A 16,312-nucleotide genomic window follows, 5' to 3' on the forward strand; every position below is an offset into this window, starting at 1 on the left:
TCTCCTTAGGGTGTAAGCCTGAGCAACAGATGATGTATGCCGGCAGCAAAAATAAGCTAGTACAGACAGCAGAACTCACAAAGGTAAAACTGGAACAAACTTGAATACTCTTGGTGTAAATGTGATCCTTTCCTTGTTGTTTCCACTCTTCAGTGAGTTAAACCACTGCTAAGATCATCGGGGGTAGAGTGTGTGTGAAATTTCGTTCTTATGAACATTCGGTCCAAGGGAAAACGCCACCTTGAAAGGATTCTGCCCTTAAAGGCTGCCTAAAAATAATTTAAAAGAATAAACTGAATTTTGCAGCCTCAGCCTTCCTCAACCGGGGTGTGGACTTAAATTAATGCCTCTTGAAGGCCTCTAGTGTGGGAGAGCCCACAACCTCCCTAGGGAACTGGTTCCATTGTCGTACTGCTCTAACAGTCAGGAAGTTTTTCCTGATGTCCAGCCGGAATCTGGCTTCCTTTAACTTGAGCCCGTTATTCCATGTCCTGCACTCTGGGAGGATCGAGAAGAGATCCTGGCCCTCTTCTGTGTGACAACCTTTGAAGTATTTGAAGAGTGCTATCCTGTCTCCCCTCCATCTTCTCTTCTCCAGGCTAAACATGCCCAGTTCTTTCAGTCTCTCTTCACAGGGCTTTGTTTCCAGACCTCTGATCATCCTGGTTTCCCTCCTCTGAACACGCTCCAGCTTGTCTGTGTCCTTCTTGAATTGTGGAGCCCAGAACTGGACGCAACACTCTAGATGAGGCCTAACCAGGGCCGAATAGAGAGGAACCAGTACCTCACGTGATTTGGAAGCTATACTTCTATTAATGCAGCCCGAAATAGCATTTGCTTTTTTTACAGCCACATCACCCTGTTGGCTCATATTCATCCTTTTAAACAAAAGCTTAACTTAAAGGTGCTGGGCACGGTCTGTTTCGAGGGTTATGCACCAGGCCCAAGACTGGCTTCTGCTTCAAGGTGACCCTCTGAAGTTCAGATACATTGGGGCGGGGAGTGGCGTGTGCATGGCGGCTATCAGTCTTGTTCGTCTTCACTAGCATGTATGGCTAACGGAGCAGTTCAAGCTGTCTAGGCTGCAGCCGATGCAAGAGTGATCGTGCGCCCGAGACGGTGCCTGGCTACTTCCTACACTCTTAGTTGTGCAGTCCCCGCTTTCAAGAAGACAGAGCAACTATCTTCTTGCAGATGACACAAAATTGGGTGGGATAGCTAATACCCTGGAAGACAGAAACAAACTTCAAAGTGATCTTGATAGGCTGGAGGGCTGGGCTGAAAACAACAGAATGAAATTTAAGAGGGATAAATGCCAAGTTCTACATCTGGGAAATAGAAACCAAAGGCACAGTTACAAGATGGGGGATACTTGGCTCAGCAATACTACAAACAAGAAGGACCTTGGAATTGTTGTAGATCACAAGCTGAATAGGAGCCAACAGTGCGATAGGGCTACAAGAAAGGCAAATGCTATTTTGGGCTGCATTGATAGAAGTATAGCTTCCAAATCACGCGAGGTACTGGTTCCTCTCTATTGGGCCCTGGTTAGGCCTCATTTAGAGTATTGCGTCCAGTTCTGGGTTCCAAGATTCAAGAAGGACGCAGACAAGCTAGAGCGTGTTCAGAGGAGGGCAACCAGGATGATCAGAGGTCTAGAAACAAAGCCCTATGAAGAGAGAGTGAAAGAACTGGGCATGTTGAGCCTGGAGAAGAGAAGATGGAGGGGAGACATGATAGCACTCTTCAAAGACTTAAAAGGTTGTCCCACAGAGGAGGGTCAGGAAAAACTTCCTGACTTTTAGAGCAGTATGACCATGGAACCAGTTACCTAGGGAGGTTGTGGGCTCTCCCACACTAGAGGCCTTCAAGAGGCAGCTGGACAACCATCTGTCGGTGATGCTTTAGGGTGGATTCCTGCACTGAGCAGGGGGTTGGACTCGATGGCCTTGTAGGCCCCTTCCGACTCTGCTATTCTATGATTCTATGATTTATTTAGATCAGCTTTGCCCAACTTAGCTCCCTCCAGAGGTGTTGGACTGCAATTCCCAGTTGGAATCAATGAGCGTGAAGTTCAACACGTCTGCTTGGGGAAGGCTGATTTAGTGTGTAATCTTACGCATGTTTAGACAGCAGAAAAGTCCTACAACTCCCAGCGTGCAGTTGCAGGACATTTTCCTATCTAAACATGCATAGGATTGCACCTTTAGACTACTGATTCAGTCTGCTATTATGCCTTAAGTTCTCTTGGCCAGTCCATCTCTCCTTCCTCCAGAAAGCACCCACCCACAACACACATTTCCAAATTGTCCCAGCTTGTTTTGAATGCAGTACCTGCCTCATATTGGATTTATGTGTCCTACGTGATTGATTTTGTTTCAAACCCCCCCCCCCCCCCCACACACACACATTCTTTGCATTTAAATCAATGTTTTGAGTCGATAGCTGCAAATGCTGGCTGGGCTGACATTGTTGTCTTTATCCAGAGAGGGCAGAGGGCATAAAATAACCCAGCAGTGGCTGGGGAACCCCCTGCTTTTCCCCATCATTCCATCATCCCCAATCCGGTGTAGTTCACACCAGCAACATCGCCTTTTCCTCCTATCTACAATCTGAAGGATCCCAGACCTCGGCACTCCCCAATCGAGTGCCTTCCGGATCTTTTGGACTTCAACTCTCATCAGCTCCAGCTAGTGTAGCTGGAATCATGGAAGTTGTAGTCCAAAACATCTGGAGGGCACCAGGTTGGGGAAGGCTGCAGGAGAAGCTTGGGCTGGCCCACGCCGTCCTCCTGCCACTTTTCCTCCTAGTTCAGCTTGGAGCCGTTCCTTCGTCTAGCCCTGCTGAGCTCAAACAAGCCCCTCGGTCCTGCCAGCTTCAAAACTGGCTGAATCCTCCCTTGTTTCTGGTGCTGCCTCAAGTAAGGAGACAAACATTTCATTTCATTTATTGCATTTTTATACCGCCCAATAGCCGAAGCTCTCTGGGCGGTTTGCAAAAATTAAAAACTACAACAATATTTAACAATGTACAAATCAACGATATCACAATAATATTCAAAATATACTAAATACACATGTACAGCAAAACAAACCAGGTAAGGGGAAAAAAGCCTTCAGCTTCAGCCTTGCTTTAATGTCTCCAGGTGGTGGGAGAGGGGAGCAGGTGGAATATTCCCACCCTAGAGGCATTCAAGGGGCAGCTGGACAGCCATCTGTCAGGGATGCTTTAGGGTGGATTCCTGCACTGAGCAGGGGGTTGGTCTCAATGGCCTTATAGGCCCCTTCCAACTCTGCTATTCTATGATTCTATGATCCTCCCAGAGTGCAGGACACGGAATAATGGGCTCAAGTTAAAGGAAGCCAGATTCCAGCTGGACATCAGGAAAAACTTCCTGACTATTAGAGCAGTACGACAATGGAACCAGTCACCTAGGGAGGTGATGGGCTCTCCCACACTAGAGGCCTTCAAGAGGCAGCTGGACAACCATCTGTCGGGGATGCTTTAGGGTGGATTCCTGCATTGAGCAGGGGGTTGGACTCGATGGCCTTGTAGGCTCCTTCCAACTCTGCTATTCTATGATTCTATGAAAAAAGGACGGACAAGCTGCAAAACCGCAAACACAATTCGCTCGATTAAGAAGCCTCAGCATTTGTTGGGTGTCCTGCTATCAGAACTAACAAATTTTCCGGGTTGTAAACCCTGAGGGTTCTTAATCAAGCGAACTGAATTTGCGGTTTTGCAGCTTGTCCGTCCTTTTTTCTTATTACAGCTCCCGAGGAAGGATTCTTCTGGATCCGAAACGTTGAGCGGTTTGCATCGTTACAAAAATAAAACGTTCACTGTTTATTTACACGCAGCACCACAGCTCGTCTGTCTTTCTTCCACCTGCAAACTACAGCGGCCATAAAGGGCCGTTTCCATAGTTTGTGGCCCTAGATCTATGAAAATGTCAGAGACCCCATTTTACCTTGAAATCAAGGCTCTTTTTTTAAAAAAAATTTTTTTATTGGTTTCACTTCTTAAAATACAACAACATAATACTAATTAAAACACATAAACCAATACATAAATTGCTTACAATTCCACATTTATAATTATCATTTTACATAATCACATAACATAACATATGTGCTCCCCTCCACCCTTCGGGATCTATTCCTTCTTCCAAAATCTCATTGTTTCTTCTGGTGGTGGTTTTCCACTCCCCTTAGAGAATACATGTTCTAGGAACTGTTTCCAAATTCCCTGAAATTCATTTACATTTGTTATACCTTTTCTTAGCTTTATATTACATGTCAATTTATCATTAATAGCTATATCCCAAATTTCCTTATACCACTCTTCAATATGATTATTATTATTATTATTATTATTATTATTATTATTATTATTATTTATTTATTTATATAGCACCATCAATGTACATGGTGCTGTACAGAGTAAAACAGTAAATAGCAAGACCCTGCCGCATAGGCTTACAATCTAATAAAATCATAGTAAAACAATAAGGAGGGGAAGAGAATGCAAACAGGCACAGGGTAGGGTAAGCAGGCACAGGGTAGGGTAAAACTAACAGTATAAAGTCGCCACAACATCAAGTTTTAAAAGCTTTAGGAAAAAGAAAAGTTTTTAGTTGAGCTTTAAAAGCTCAACTAAATCCGTCTCCCCCAGCAGTTCTGTTTCTATCAGTGGCCCTCGAAGCGGTTCTGGAAGGCCAAAGAGAGCGTGGAGACGGCCGTGATCCTTGGCGCTGTTATGCCTAAGAGGACGGGCTCGCTTCTCACGCCCCAACTGAGATTCAGGACATTGGCGGAAAGCAAAACGGCAGATTACGCTTGTCACACGTGACTGAAGCGCTCTGTGAACACAGAACGCCGCAAGTGTGGGATACCGGGGGGTGGTGGAGGGGAGAAAGATGGGCCGTGAAGCCAGCCAGAAACAAAGCGGAAACAGCCCCCAAGGGACTTTAAAGCCTCCCTAGGAACTGCATATAAATCCGTAAAATAAGACCTGCCCTACGAAAGCAGACGTTGCAAACGTCCCCCTTTGCCTCTCAGGTGCGGCTGCACTCTTTGCCGCATTCAAAATGCACAATTCAGGCCCCTCTTCTGCAAATGAGAAACTGGGCCCAACACTGCACACACTTATTTAAAGCTCGAAATTCCCCTCTCCTGATGTATTTGGCATTTTTTGTGTCTTTTCTGTTCAGGGGTTCATTATGGTGATCTTCAGTGCTCTCGCGCTCCTCCTTTCTCCCTCTCACGGCTCGTAGGAAGATTCCTTATTCCCTCCACTCTCCTTTCTTTCCTGTCTTCCTGTCTTTCTTTCTTTCTTTCTTTCTACACCATGAGGCTTCAGTCAGGGAGTTGCATTTCTGTACAGCACCTAGCACATCTTAGCTGCTTCTAAACTAATAAATGATGACCACAACAGCACACGCCAAGAGGTCCTAGCCTACAAGAGGTGTACGAGGATACTTGTCCTGAGAGCCAGTGCGTCGTGGTTAGAGTGTAGGACTGGGGCTCAGGAAATCTGGGTTCTAGTCCCCCACCCAGCCATGAAGCTCATGGGGCGACTTTGGGACAGTCCCTGAAACTCAGTCTCACCTACCTCACAGGGTTGTTGTGAGGATAAAATGGAGAGGAAGAAGACCATGAAAGCTGCTATAGGTTCCTTGAAAGAGGAAAAAGGTGAGATAGAATCATAGAAAAGCAGAGTTGGAAGGGGCCTACAAGGCCATCGAGTCCAACCCCCTGCTCAATGCAGGAATCCACCCCAAAGCATCCCCGACAGATGGCCGTCCAGAACCTTCCAGTTCCTAGATATAATTAACCTTGCTGCTGTCAACAAATTTGTTATCAATTCTTTAGTCTCTTTGTTACACTTTAAATTTCCATATAATGATAGTAATGCCACTGTAGGTGTCTCTTCAATCTCTATTCCAACAATTTTTTTCATCAAGGCTCTAATGGATGAAGACAAACCTCTTTGGGGAGGGCGTTCCTTTAGTGAGTGCCACCACTGAGAAGACCCTCTCTTTTGTAGGAAGCTACCTAGCTTGCTTTGGCGGGGGTACTCCTTCTCCCATAATACCAGAACCCGGGGTCTTCCCATGAAGCTGATTGGTGGGAGATTCAAGACAGATAAAAGGAAGTATCAGAGGCACGAAGCCTATGTCCACCAGTTGCTGGGGAATATGGTCAGGAGGGTGCTCTTGCACCTGTGACCTGTTTGTGGGTCCCTGGTTGACAGCTGGTTGGCTCTGTGTGAACAGAGTGCTGGACTAGACGGACCCTTGGTCTGATCCAGCAGGGCTTCTCTTAGTTCTTATGTTCTAAGAGTGCAAGGTAGGTGCCAGGCAAACCTCTCTAGGGAGTTCATTTTCTCTCTCTCCCATATTACTAGAACCCAGTGGGGTCACCTCATGAAGCTGATGGGTGGGAGGTTCTGGACAGATAAAAGGAAGGACTTCTTCACACAGCGCAGAGTTAACCTATGGAACTCACTACCACAAGATGTAGCGACGGCCACCAATTTGGACGCCTTTCAAAGGGGGGGTTGGATCAATTCTTCGAGGAGAAGGCTATCAAAGGCTACTAGTCATGATGGCTGTGCGCTACCTCCAGTATCAGACGCAGTAAGCCTAAATACACCAGTTGCTAGGGAACATGGGCAGGAGGGTGCTGTTGCACCCGTGTCCTGCTTGTGGGTCCCCGGTTGACAGCTGTGTGCACAGAGTGATGGACTAGATCAGCCTTCCTCAACCTGGGGCGCTCCAGATGTGTTGGACTGCATCTCCCAGAATGCCCCAGCCAGCTGGGGCATTCTGGGAGTTGTAGTCCAACACATCTGGAGCGCCCCAGGTTGAGGAAGGCTGGACTAGATGGACCCTTGGCCTGATCCAACATCAAGGCTTCTCTTAGGTTCCCAGGATGACCTTTGGGTTCGAGGAGATGTATATTTTTCGGCTTTGTTCTTAACGCCCTCTCTCCCTCTCCCCCGCTTTCAAGGTCTTTGAAATCAGGAATACAGAAGACCTCACTGAGGAATGGCTTCGGGAGAAACTTGGCTACTTCCATTGAAAGAAGTATATTAAGCATTCCGGCCTGGTGCGAACTGGAACCAGACGCAGCTGCTCCTTTTTAGACCTACAGAAAATGTACTGTACTTAACAGTTGTTTCCTGCAGTGTGTGTGTGTGTATGTATGTACGTACATATATATATATATAATTATATATGTATGTATTGTGCGTGCAAAGTTTATACCAGTGAGGGGGAAGCAGCGTCTCCTGCATAACCAAACTTTGCCCAGGTTTTTGCCCCCCCTTTCCTTTCTTTGTAACTGTTTAAAAGGGAACAATTATCTTCTGCAGGGACAATTTTATTTGTTTTTGCACTTGTGTGACTAATGTTTCTATATGGCTTGAACCAGAACTTGTAACTGTTTACAGTTGGGGTGGGGGGCACTGTCTCTGAAAGAACACCCCCTGCAGAAGCCCCCTTGAGGTGAATGGACCCTCAGTACCACCCCAGCATGTTCATAGTCTGGGAACTTATAGTAACCTTTTTTTTCCTGAGCTACAGATGCATCCTCTTCTGACAGAGACTGGACACGAACGTCTTGTATGTGAAAACAGCACTGCATTCAGTGACTTTAGCCTAGGCATAAAGGGTTCAGAACTGGTCCCAAATGCAGTCTTTCTGGAGTATTAATACCGGTACTCATTCTATGACCTCCTAACTTCTCCAGGTTTCGGGATTGACCACTTGCTTTTCTCTCACAATTCCAATGATGATCTCAGTTGATCTTGAATCAACATAATTCCGTTTCGGGTCAAAAGTGCGACCCACCTATTTTTATGCGTGTAGAAGATAGCATTTTTACTCGTCGAATGGAAAGTAGATTTTAAAACAAAGAAACTTCTAAGGGCTCAGTACCACTCTCTGGTGAACATCCATTCCAGAAGTCTTTATACGCTGGTTTATTAACTGCTCTCTAACTTCTCTTTTGTCTTTTTTTTATACAAGACTTCTCAGTTTGTGTGCCTTCTCTAAGGAAAAACGTCTATCGTTCAATTGATTGTAAGAGGATTTTACACTGCCATTTTTTTTTAGGAACACTAAACTTGATACAGGCTAACTTTGTTTAAAGGAAGAGGTCTAAGCCCAATTGCTCTCTTCTTTCCCTCATTAACTTCACCTGCAGTAGCGCAGACTATGGTTTATATTGCCATGAGTTATGGCAGGAAGCAAAGCCTCCTTCTCCTACATATTGTCTCCATTTCTTCTCTCCTTGGAGTTAATGTTTGCCAGTGTCCTACACACCTTTGTGTTACACTTTGTCTTACAGGCAGAGCTGTGTGTATGATGTGATTCCCAGGACTCCAGACACCCCCCACCCCAGGAATTCAGCTTGCAGAACTCAGCTTCCTGGCTATCTTGGCTTTCTCCTTCTCCTTTAAAGCTTGCCCTTTATGGCTGCAGAAATATGTGGGCAACGGCCGCTGAGATGTCAGAAGCCAGAGGAATTGCCAGCAGCCAGGGGAGGTGGGAGAGAGGCGAGGTGTTGGTGCTCCATGCGGGCCGTTGCCCCTGTGTTAGTGGGTCTTGAGGAAAGCGAACATCAAAACCCCATTGATCCATTCTCTCCATCAGAAGGGCAACTGCCAGTGAGTGTTAAGATGGCTTTTATTGATGAGGACTGTCCTAGTTACATTCACTGGCAGTCCCCGTAAAACTAGAGCACAGAAGGGATTTGCTCTCCACAAACCATAACAGAACAATCTCGTGACATTCAAGGGATGGCTCTTCTCCCTGGAAAAGCGTCGTCCTCATCCCGAGGACTAGCTGAAGGAGGCAAGAAGCCCAGCGCTGCCCCTCACCTTCTCAAACAATTCCCCTTGTCGCTTTGCTTCTATTACGCAACCCTGCTCATGTTTCCACCTGTCCCAACGCCCAGCAGTTGAGCCACGAGGTCGCTCCGTCTGCCCTGCCACGCTGGGGTTAAAGTCAGGATGTTGGAAGGCCTCTCTTTCCCCCCAAGGGACCACGTTGCCAGCAAGAGTCATCCTGAACCGACTGTGCATTAACTCTTCACCCCGTTCAGGCGTAGACCTTTTCCTTGCCTTTCCCAAATTCCTTTTTCGTTCCCCTCTCTTGTCTTTCTTTCTGTCTGTTGTGGCTCGTCTCTGCTGCCATCCTGGCTAGTGAACAAACTCCCCCGCCTCCTTGCTCTCCTGTCTTCCTTTTATCCTCCTCCTCCCCCTCTTCCTGCCACTGCTGCCCCACTGCAGGTGATGCCCACTTTGGCTGATGGGCTGTAGGCGCCCGACGGCTGGCAACACCCTCTGAACCGTCCCCATCCGCGGCCGCGCTGTCCTTGCCCTTTGTGCTGGCATGGCAGCCTCGGCACCTGCAGGGAATACGAGGGTTGCCAGGACTGACTCGTCCGGCGCGTGGCAAAGGGTGGCGAGCCCCGCTGCTTCCTCACGCCATTAGACATCAGAATAAATGACACGGGTCACAGCATCCTGCTCTTCTTGGTGCACAACTTGAATTCCCGGGTGCAAAACATGACACTCCCTTGAAGGTAGAGTACGCACAGCCCTGCTTCTAGAAGGAACTGGCAACTTAGGACTCGGATCTGTCCTGTCCAGGCCTTTCCCCCGACCCGTGGGCTGCCGCTGCTGTGGGACAGCCAGCCAAGGCCCGGGCCTGGCCTTTCCAAGATGGCCGACTTCTGCGTCCTACCGGAAGTGTGTGTTGACCCCCCGACCCCCCTCCTTCACCTCCCCAAGTTGATGAAGTTCTGCACTGGAATTGGGGTTATTCAGCAGGAAGGGCTTTGAATTATGTTGTCATGGCTTCATGCCCAGCTGGGGCAATTTCTAAAATGCGAGATCTCCGTCTGCCTCTAAAACTAAGATGGCTCTTATCTTAAGACAGCGGTTCTCAACCTGTGGGTCAGGACCCCTTTGGGGGTCGAACGACCCTTTCACAGGGGTCGCCCAAGACCATCGGAAAACACATATTTCCGATGGTCTTAGGAAACTGTATTGACTGAACTATGTCATGTACCATCTTTTGTATTATTAAAGCTATTGTTATGTATTATTTTCATTAGCAAACCATCCCATGACATGAATCGTGTAGAGAAGAACGAAAATAATTTTATGGTTGGGGGTCACCACAACATGAGGAACTGTATTTTGTGAACCGCCCAGAGAGCTTCGGCTATTGGGCGGTATAAAAATGTAATAAATAAATAAATAATAAATAAATATTAAAGGTCGCGGCATTAGGAAGGTTGAGAGCCACTGCCTTAAGAGGAAGACTGCAGGATGACATTTTAACCCGATGCGTCTTTAAAAGCCCGTTCGCACCACCCAGAGCCAGATAAAAATTCTTTGGCGGGCCAGGACTAGGTTACGGGTTGCCAGGTTAGCCATCTAGAACAGGGGAGGGGTGCAGTCTAGTGGAAGGGGTTTGGTAGCTGGGTTCAACCTCCCAGCTATCCCAACCTAGGACCCTCCAGATGTGTTGGATTGAAATTCTCATTATGGGTGTTGCAGAGATGTGCTGGACTGCAAATCCCATCACCCCCAGCTTGGCTCAGGATGATGGGGATTGCAGTCAAGCACATGTGGAGGGCTCCAGGTCAGAGAAGGCTGATCTGATTGAATAGATGGCTTACTTGGTGTATGAAGGAAAGTGCAGGGAAGGCAGGTACCCACTGCCTGCTCCTGGCATGGAGGAGGAGGAAGAGGCCTTTCTTTGGACCTACTTAAGCAGTCCATTCCTGCCCAGCCTGGCAAAGTGATTACCCAGCCGCCGATTTGGGTTTTGCCTTCCTTTGTGCTGCTTGATCCAGCAAGCTGTTGAGCTTATGCACCAGGTGGTACAGTTGGGCTTTTAGTGTTGAAAGGGGCAATTGAGGTTGATGATAAAAGGAAGCCTGATCCCACCCGCCCCCATTTTAAAAAAAATTAAAATGTTTAGGAGGAACCTTATTGAGCTTTTTATAAGTGGCATTGTTCTAAGCCAGCCTTCCTCAACCTGGGGCGCTCCAGATGTGTTGGACTGCATCTCCCAGAATGCCCCAGCCAGCAGAGCTGGCTGGGGCATTCTGGGAGTTGTAGTCCAACACATCTGGAGCGCCCCAGGTTGAGGAAGGCTGTTCTAAGCTGTTGTGTTGGCCGTTTTCCTTTTCTCTCTGTTTTTAAACTAATGACAATCTTCCAATTTTATTAATCAGAAAATCCATTCGGGCCTTGGACTTTTTATTTTTTGTGTAACTATAATGCTAAAGCAGCCACACACACCCCAAAAAAAATTGGGGTAGGGGAACAAGTCCATTAAGAAAACAATGCTTTTTATAACTAAATCAATCAATGAACCTTTTTAATGAGGGGGGTGGGTTCCTTTTTAATACAAGAGTAGTTTAGGATATCTTTTTGCTAAGAGATTAACCCGAGCTTGCAAAAAGTACACTTTCATAGTATCTCAGTTAATAACCTAGAAGGATTTATTGAAGGACCATTGAAGGGGGAAATGCTCTCAGCTCCTTGAAGGAAGAGCATGGTATAAATACAAAGAATAATAAAAAGCCATTTCTATAAAACATGTGGCAGGGAAGTTCTGTTCTACTGGGAGTTGGTTCTCAGACTGAAAAGTGGACTATAAATACTTCAAAATAAAATCTTGTATGCTTTGAGGGAGTAAGATGCTGAAATTCTTTGTCTTTCATGCCTTTAAAGAGAAGATTGAGGGGAGACATGATAGCACTCTTCAAATACTTGAAAGGTTGTCACACAGAGCAAGGCCAGGATTTCTTCTCGATCCTCCCAGAGTGCATGACACGGAATAACGGGCTCCAGTTACAGGAAGCCAGATTCCGGCTGGACATCAGGAAAAACTTCCTGACTTTTAGAGCAGTACGACAACGGAATCAGTTACCTAGGGAGTTTGTGGGCTCTCCCACACTAGAGGCCTTCAAGAGGCAGCTGGACAGCCATCTGTCAGGGATGCTTTAGGGTGGATTCCTGCACTGAGCAGGGGGGGTTGGACTCAATGGCCTTGTAGGCCCCTTCCAACTCTGCTATTCTATGATTCTATGAAGATTGAGGGGAGACATGATAGCACTCTTCAAATACTTAAAAGGTTGTCACACAGAGGAGGGCCAGGATCTCTTCTCGATCCTCCCAGAGTGCAGGGCATGGAATAACGGGCTCAAGTTACAGGAAGCCAGATTCCGGCTGGACATCAGGAAAAACTTCCTGACTTTTAGAGCAGTATGACCATGGAACCAGTTATCTAGGGAGGTGGTGGGCTCTCCCACACTAGAGGCCTTCAAGAGGCAGCTGGACAACCACCTGTCAGGGATGCTTTAGGGTGGATTCCTGCATTGAGCAGGGGGTTGGACTCGATGGCCTTGTAGGCCCCTTCCAACTCTGCTATTCTATGATTCTATGAAACCTATATTGGAGGAACAAATTGTATGAGTGTAACGCATCAAGAGCAACTCTGTGGAAGCCGTCCGTAAAACTATCTGTCTCTAGCAAGGGGTCGGCTGTGCTCTTGCGCGATGCTTTTGCTCCAAGAGGCTTGCTAGGGAGACGGTCCCAACAGACGTGTAGCTGGACGTCTCCCGCAAACCTGCTGCACCGGAATCCTGGAGCCGCGCAGCCTCTTCAAGCGGTTTCTCACGGCTGCCTTTTGGCTGCCTCACCAGGCCTTCTTAGATCTCGGGGTACCTTCTGACACACATTCCTGCAACAGGCACACATTGCATTTTGAAGCGCACTGCCTGTAAATTCATCCCTGTGTTTTGTATAGGCTTGTTTGCTTGAACCGTGGCTGTCACGTAATGTACTTCAGGCTTGTGGGATCTCCTTAGTTCTCTCTCTGTCTTTTTTGTTTCGTTTTTAGAACTACAGCCATGGAATGTAGCAACTGGAGCCTGGTACAAAAGACATACACCTAGAATTAAAGAATTCTTGTGTCCAGGGACTGGGTTTGAGTACCAAAACTAAATAGAAATTGCGGTTCCTCCACACACACAAAATCTGCTCTTGGTTACCCTGAGCGTTCTCCCTTTCAGCAGTAGAATTTAAGGCGGAGGGGAACAATTTTGTGGCTGCCCGTGTTTAACAACTGGGAGTCAGAAATCCTTGCTGATCTGCTGCACGCCACGCACAGATCTACCAGTAGATTGAGATTTGCCTTCTCTCTTTTTTCTTACTTTATGCCAGCTTTCTCCAAACTGGAGCCCTCCAGATGTGCTGGACTGCAAATCCCATCACCCCCAGCCTGGCTCAGGATGATGGGAATTGCAGTTGATCACATCTGGAGGGCTCCAGGTCAGAGAAGCCTGATCTGTTTGAATGGATGGCTTACTTGGTGTATGAAGGAAAGTCTTTTCTAGCGGAAGGAAGCCATTTCTCTTAACAGTGGTTCAGTGTCAATAATCAACTTCTCATTTCTTCCCTCTCTGTGTTCTTTGCCAGGCTTAAAAAAACATATTGACCTCAAAACATGACTATTTGTTCTTGCAATGTGTTCTACTCGATAGAAACGATCAATTTACCAGCCTGGGCATTACCTGAAATTTATGAATAATTTTAGAAAGGTTTTAGATGCACAAAGCTGTATATCGCAGTGGAGGCTGGTGGCTCCGACATCAGTGGGCTGTGAATCCTCTCTGGGTTTTACCCAGAACACTAAAGGAACTATTCAAAGTGGATCCCTTGGACAGCTCCTTTAGAGTTCTGACTAAAACATGGTGCAGATTCACTGCCCCACTGACATCAGAGCCACCAGCCTCCACTGGTATATCTTTGGGAAAAACCCTGAGGAGCGCGCACTGGTGTCCTTCTGAAATTGAGAGCCGGTCCTCTAATGAACCCGGGCAGGTTCCTAGAAAACCCAGGTCGTGTTCCGCCACCTCAAACTACTTGGCCCAAAGTCAGCTGTATAAATACAAAGTCTCTTCCAAGAAAGTAAGAATCTCAGATTTTATCCTTTTATTTTTATACCAGCCTTCCCGACCTGGTCCCTTCCAAATGGCTGGGAATGATGGGAGTTGAAGTCCAACCTGTCTGAAGGGCACCAGGTTGCCGGGGTGGGGAAGCTGTTTTACATTACTAGTAGACCCCAATGGAGGAGCAACACTGCAGTGTTGTGCATACTTAAAAATTCTCCAAATGGCAGAGCTGCTGAAAAAGGAGACTTGCCCATTTTTGTCTGGCTGCTAGGAGTGGGGAGGGAGTGGAATTCCAAAAATAACAAGTTTCTTCAGTGGGGAAAGGGTTAAGGATGCAACTTGGTCCGTCAGGCCTCTCCCATCACCTCATCTAGTTGTATCTTAAGAGCAGGGGTTGTGGAGTCTCCAGTAAGTAGAGCAGAGCTTGAGAACCCCCAACCTGGGGTCTAATTTGCCTTGTTTGGCTCCCCAGTCTAGCCCGTGCAGGCTCTTGGGGTTCCTCCAGTGGGCAGGATGTGGGCTCCACTTACTGGAGTCAAGTTTTGACTGGAGAAGAGAAGACGGAGGGGAGACATGATAGGATTCTTCAAGGACTTGAAAGGTTGTCCCACAGAGGAGGGCCAGGATCTCTTCTCGATCCTCCCAGAGTGCAGGACACGGAATAACGGGCTCAAGTTAAAGGAAGCCAGATTCCAGCTGGACATCAGGAAAAACTTCCTGACTGTTAGAGCAGTACGACAATGGAACCAGTTACCTAGGGAGGTTGTGCGCTCTCCCACACTAAAGGCATTTAAGAGGCAGCCACCTGTCAGGGATGCTTTAAGGCGGATTCCTGCCTTGAGCAGGGGGTTGGACTCGATGGCCTTAGAGGCCCCTTCCAACTCTACTATGATTCTATAAGTTCCATCTCTCCATGGCTACACATGTCCTAATTGGCCTTAAGCATAGGAAGCTGCTTTTATAGCACTGGACCATTTGTCCATGCCACGCACTATTGCCTGGACTGAACAGGCAGCAGCTCTATGGGGGGATTGAACCCAGAACCTTCTGCATGCAGTGCATTTGCTTCGCCCACTTAGCCACCGGCTGGCCAACCTCCCCCCCTCCACACCCAATCTGCGATGTGTTAAAGAGAACGTTGGCTGGCTTCACAAGATTGCCTTCTGGATTTTTGAGTCAATACATGAAATACTTCGAAGATTGGGAAACCTACGTCCGGGGTGGGTGACTTGTTTTGGACTGCAATTCCCATCACACCTCGCTATTGGCTGTAGAATCATAGAATAGCAGAGTTGGAAGGGGCCTACAAGGCCATCGAGTCCAACCCTCTGCTCAATGCAGGAATCCACCCTAAAGCATCCCTGACAGGCGGTTGTCCAGCTGCCTCTTGAAGGCCTCTAGTGTGGGAGAACCCACAACCTCACCAGGCAACTGATTCCATTGTCGTACTGCTCTAACAGTCAGGAAGTTTTTCCTGATGTCCAGCTGGAATCTGGCTTCCTTTAACTTGAGCCCGTTATTCCGTGTCCTGCACTCTGGGAGGATTGGGACGAGTACTGGTAGGACTGCTGGAAGTTGTGGGCCAAAACATAAAAATAGAAGCTGGAGGGTTGTATGATGACCACTCTTGCCCTAAGTCAAATATAAAAGATGGTGAAGAAATTGGACTCACTGTCCAGTACGTGTTTTCGCCACTCGTACACCAGCATACCTTATTGAGGCCTTTGCCAACCTGTTGCCCTCCTGCTGTGCTGGACTACAACTCCCAGAATCCCCCAGCCAGCTGTGGATTTGAAGCCCAGCGCAGCAGGCTGGCAAAAACTGCCCTACTGCAAGTGGAAAGAATCCTTCCTACCCAGTAGCAAGACATTATAGAAATTGGAGGCGCTTCCTTGCAAGGAAGACAACTGGGTCTTGTACATTTCTGTTGTTCGCTGAGCCGATGGATTAAGTGGAAAGACCCCGACAATTCGCCTTGACAGATATCGCAATGTCCGCACACCTGTTTGTTTGGGTTTTTTTTTTAAAATGCTCTCTGTTCAGTTGACTTTGCATGTTTTCCTTTTAAACCGACGGTTTTGGTTTTTTGGCTAAGCATGGTGCTTGTACTAGTATTGGTGATGACAAAAACGTTAATAAATAAAACCCAGCAAATCTTCCTTGACGGCATTTTTGTTTATAACACTATGGGGCTAGGCTTTCTGTGTCAACTGTGTGTGTGGGGGACAGAGGTTGAACATGCTAGGAGAACACGAACTGTAAGGATTCGGAATAAGAGGCCTTCCTGTCCAACATCCTGTGTTCGACAATAGTTGGACTGTGTGACT

At 47.3% G+C, this 16,312-nt stretch overlaps 1 protein-coding gene across 1 annotated transcript in view; it reads left to right on the forward strand.

Moving 5' to 3' along the window:
- The window catches only part of GMFB (glia maturation factor beta), a 35,592-nt gene extending 23,757 nt beyond the window's left edge, over positions 1-11,835 (forward strand). Inside the window, exons 6-7 of the mRNA XM_063118229.1 lie at positions 10-83; positions 7,014-11,835. Of these exons, the coding sequence (XP_062974299.1) occupies positions 10-83; positions 7,014-7,085 (146 nt within the window). The 3' untranslated portion in view covers positions 7,086-11,835. The remainder of the gene's footprint in view (positions 1-9; positions 84-7,013) is intronic.
- Positions 11,836-16,312: the final 4,477 nt, after the last annotated feature.

This window comes from Elgaria multicarinata, chromosome 2, assembly GCF_023053635.1.
Source record: "Elgaria multicarinata webbii isolate HBS135686 ecotype San Diego chromosome 2, rElgMul1.1.pri, whole genome shotgun sequence".
Classification (NCBI taxonomy): domain Eukaryota; kingdom Metazoa; phylum Chordata; class Lepidosauria; order Squamata; family Anguidae; genus Elgaria; species Elgaria multicarinata.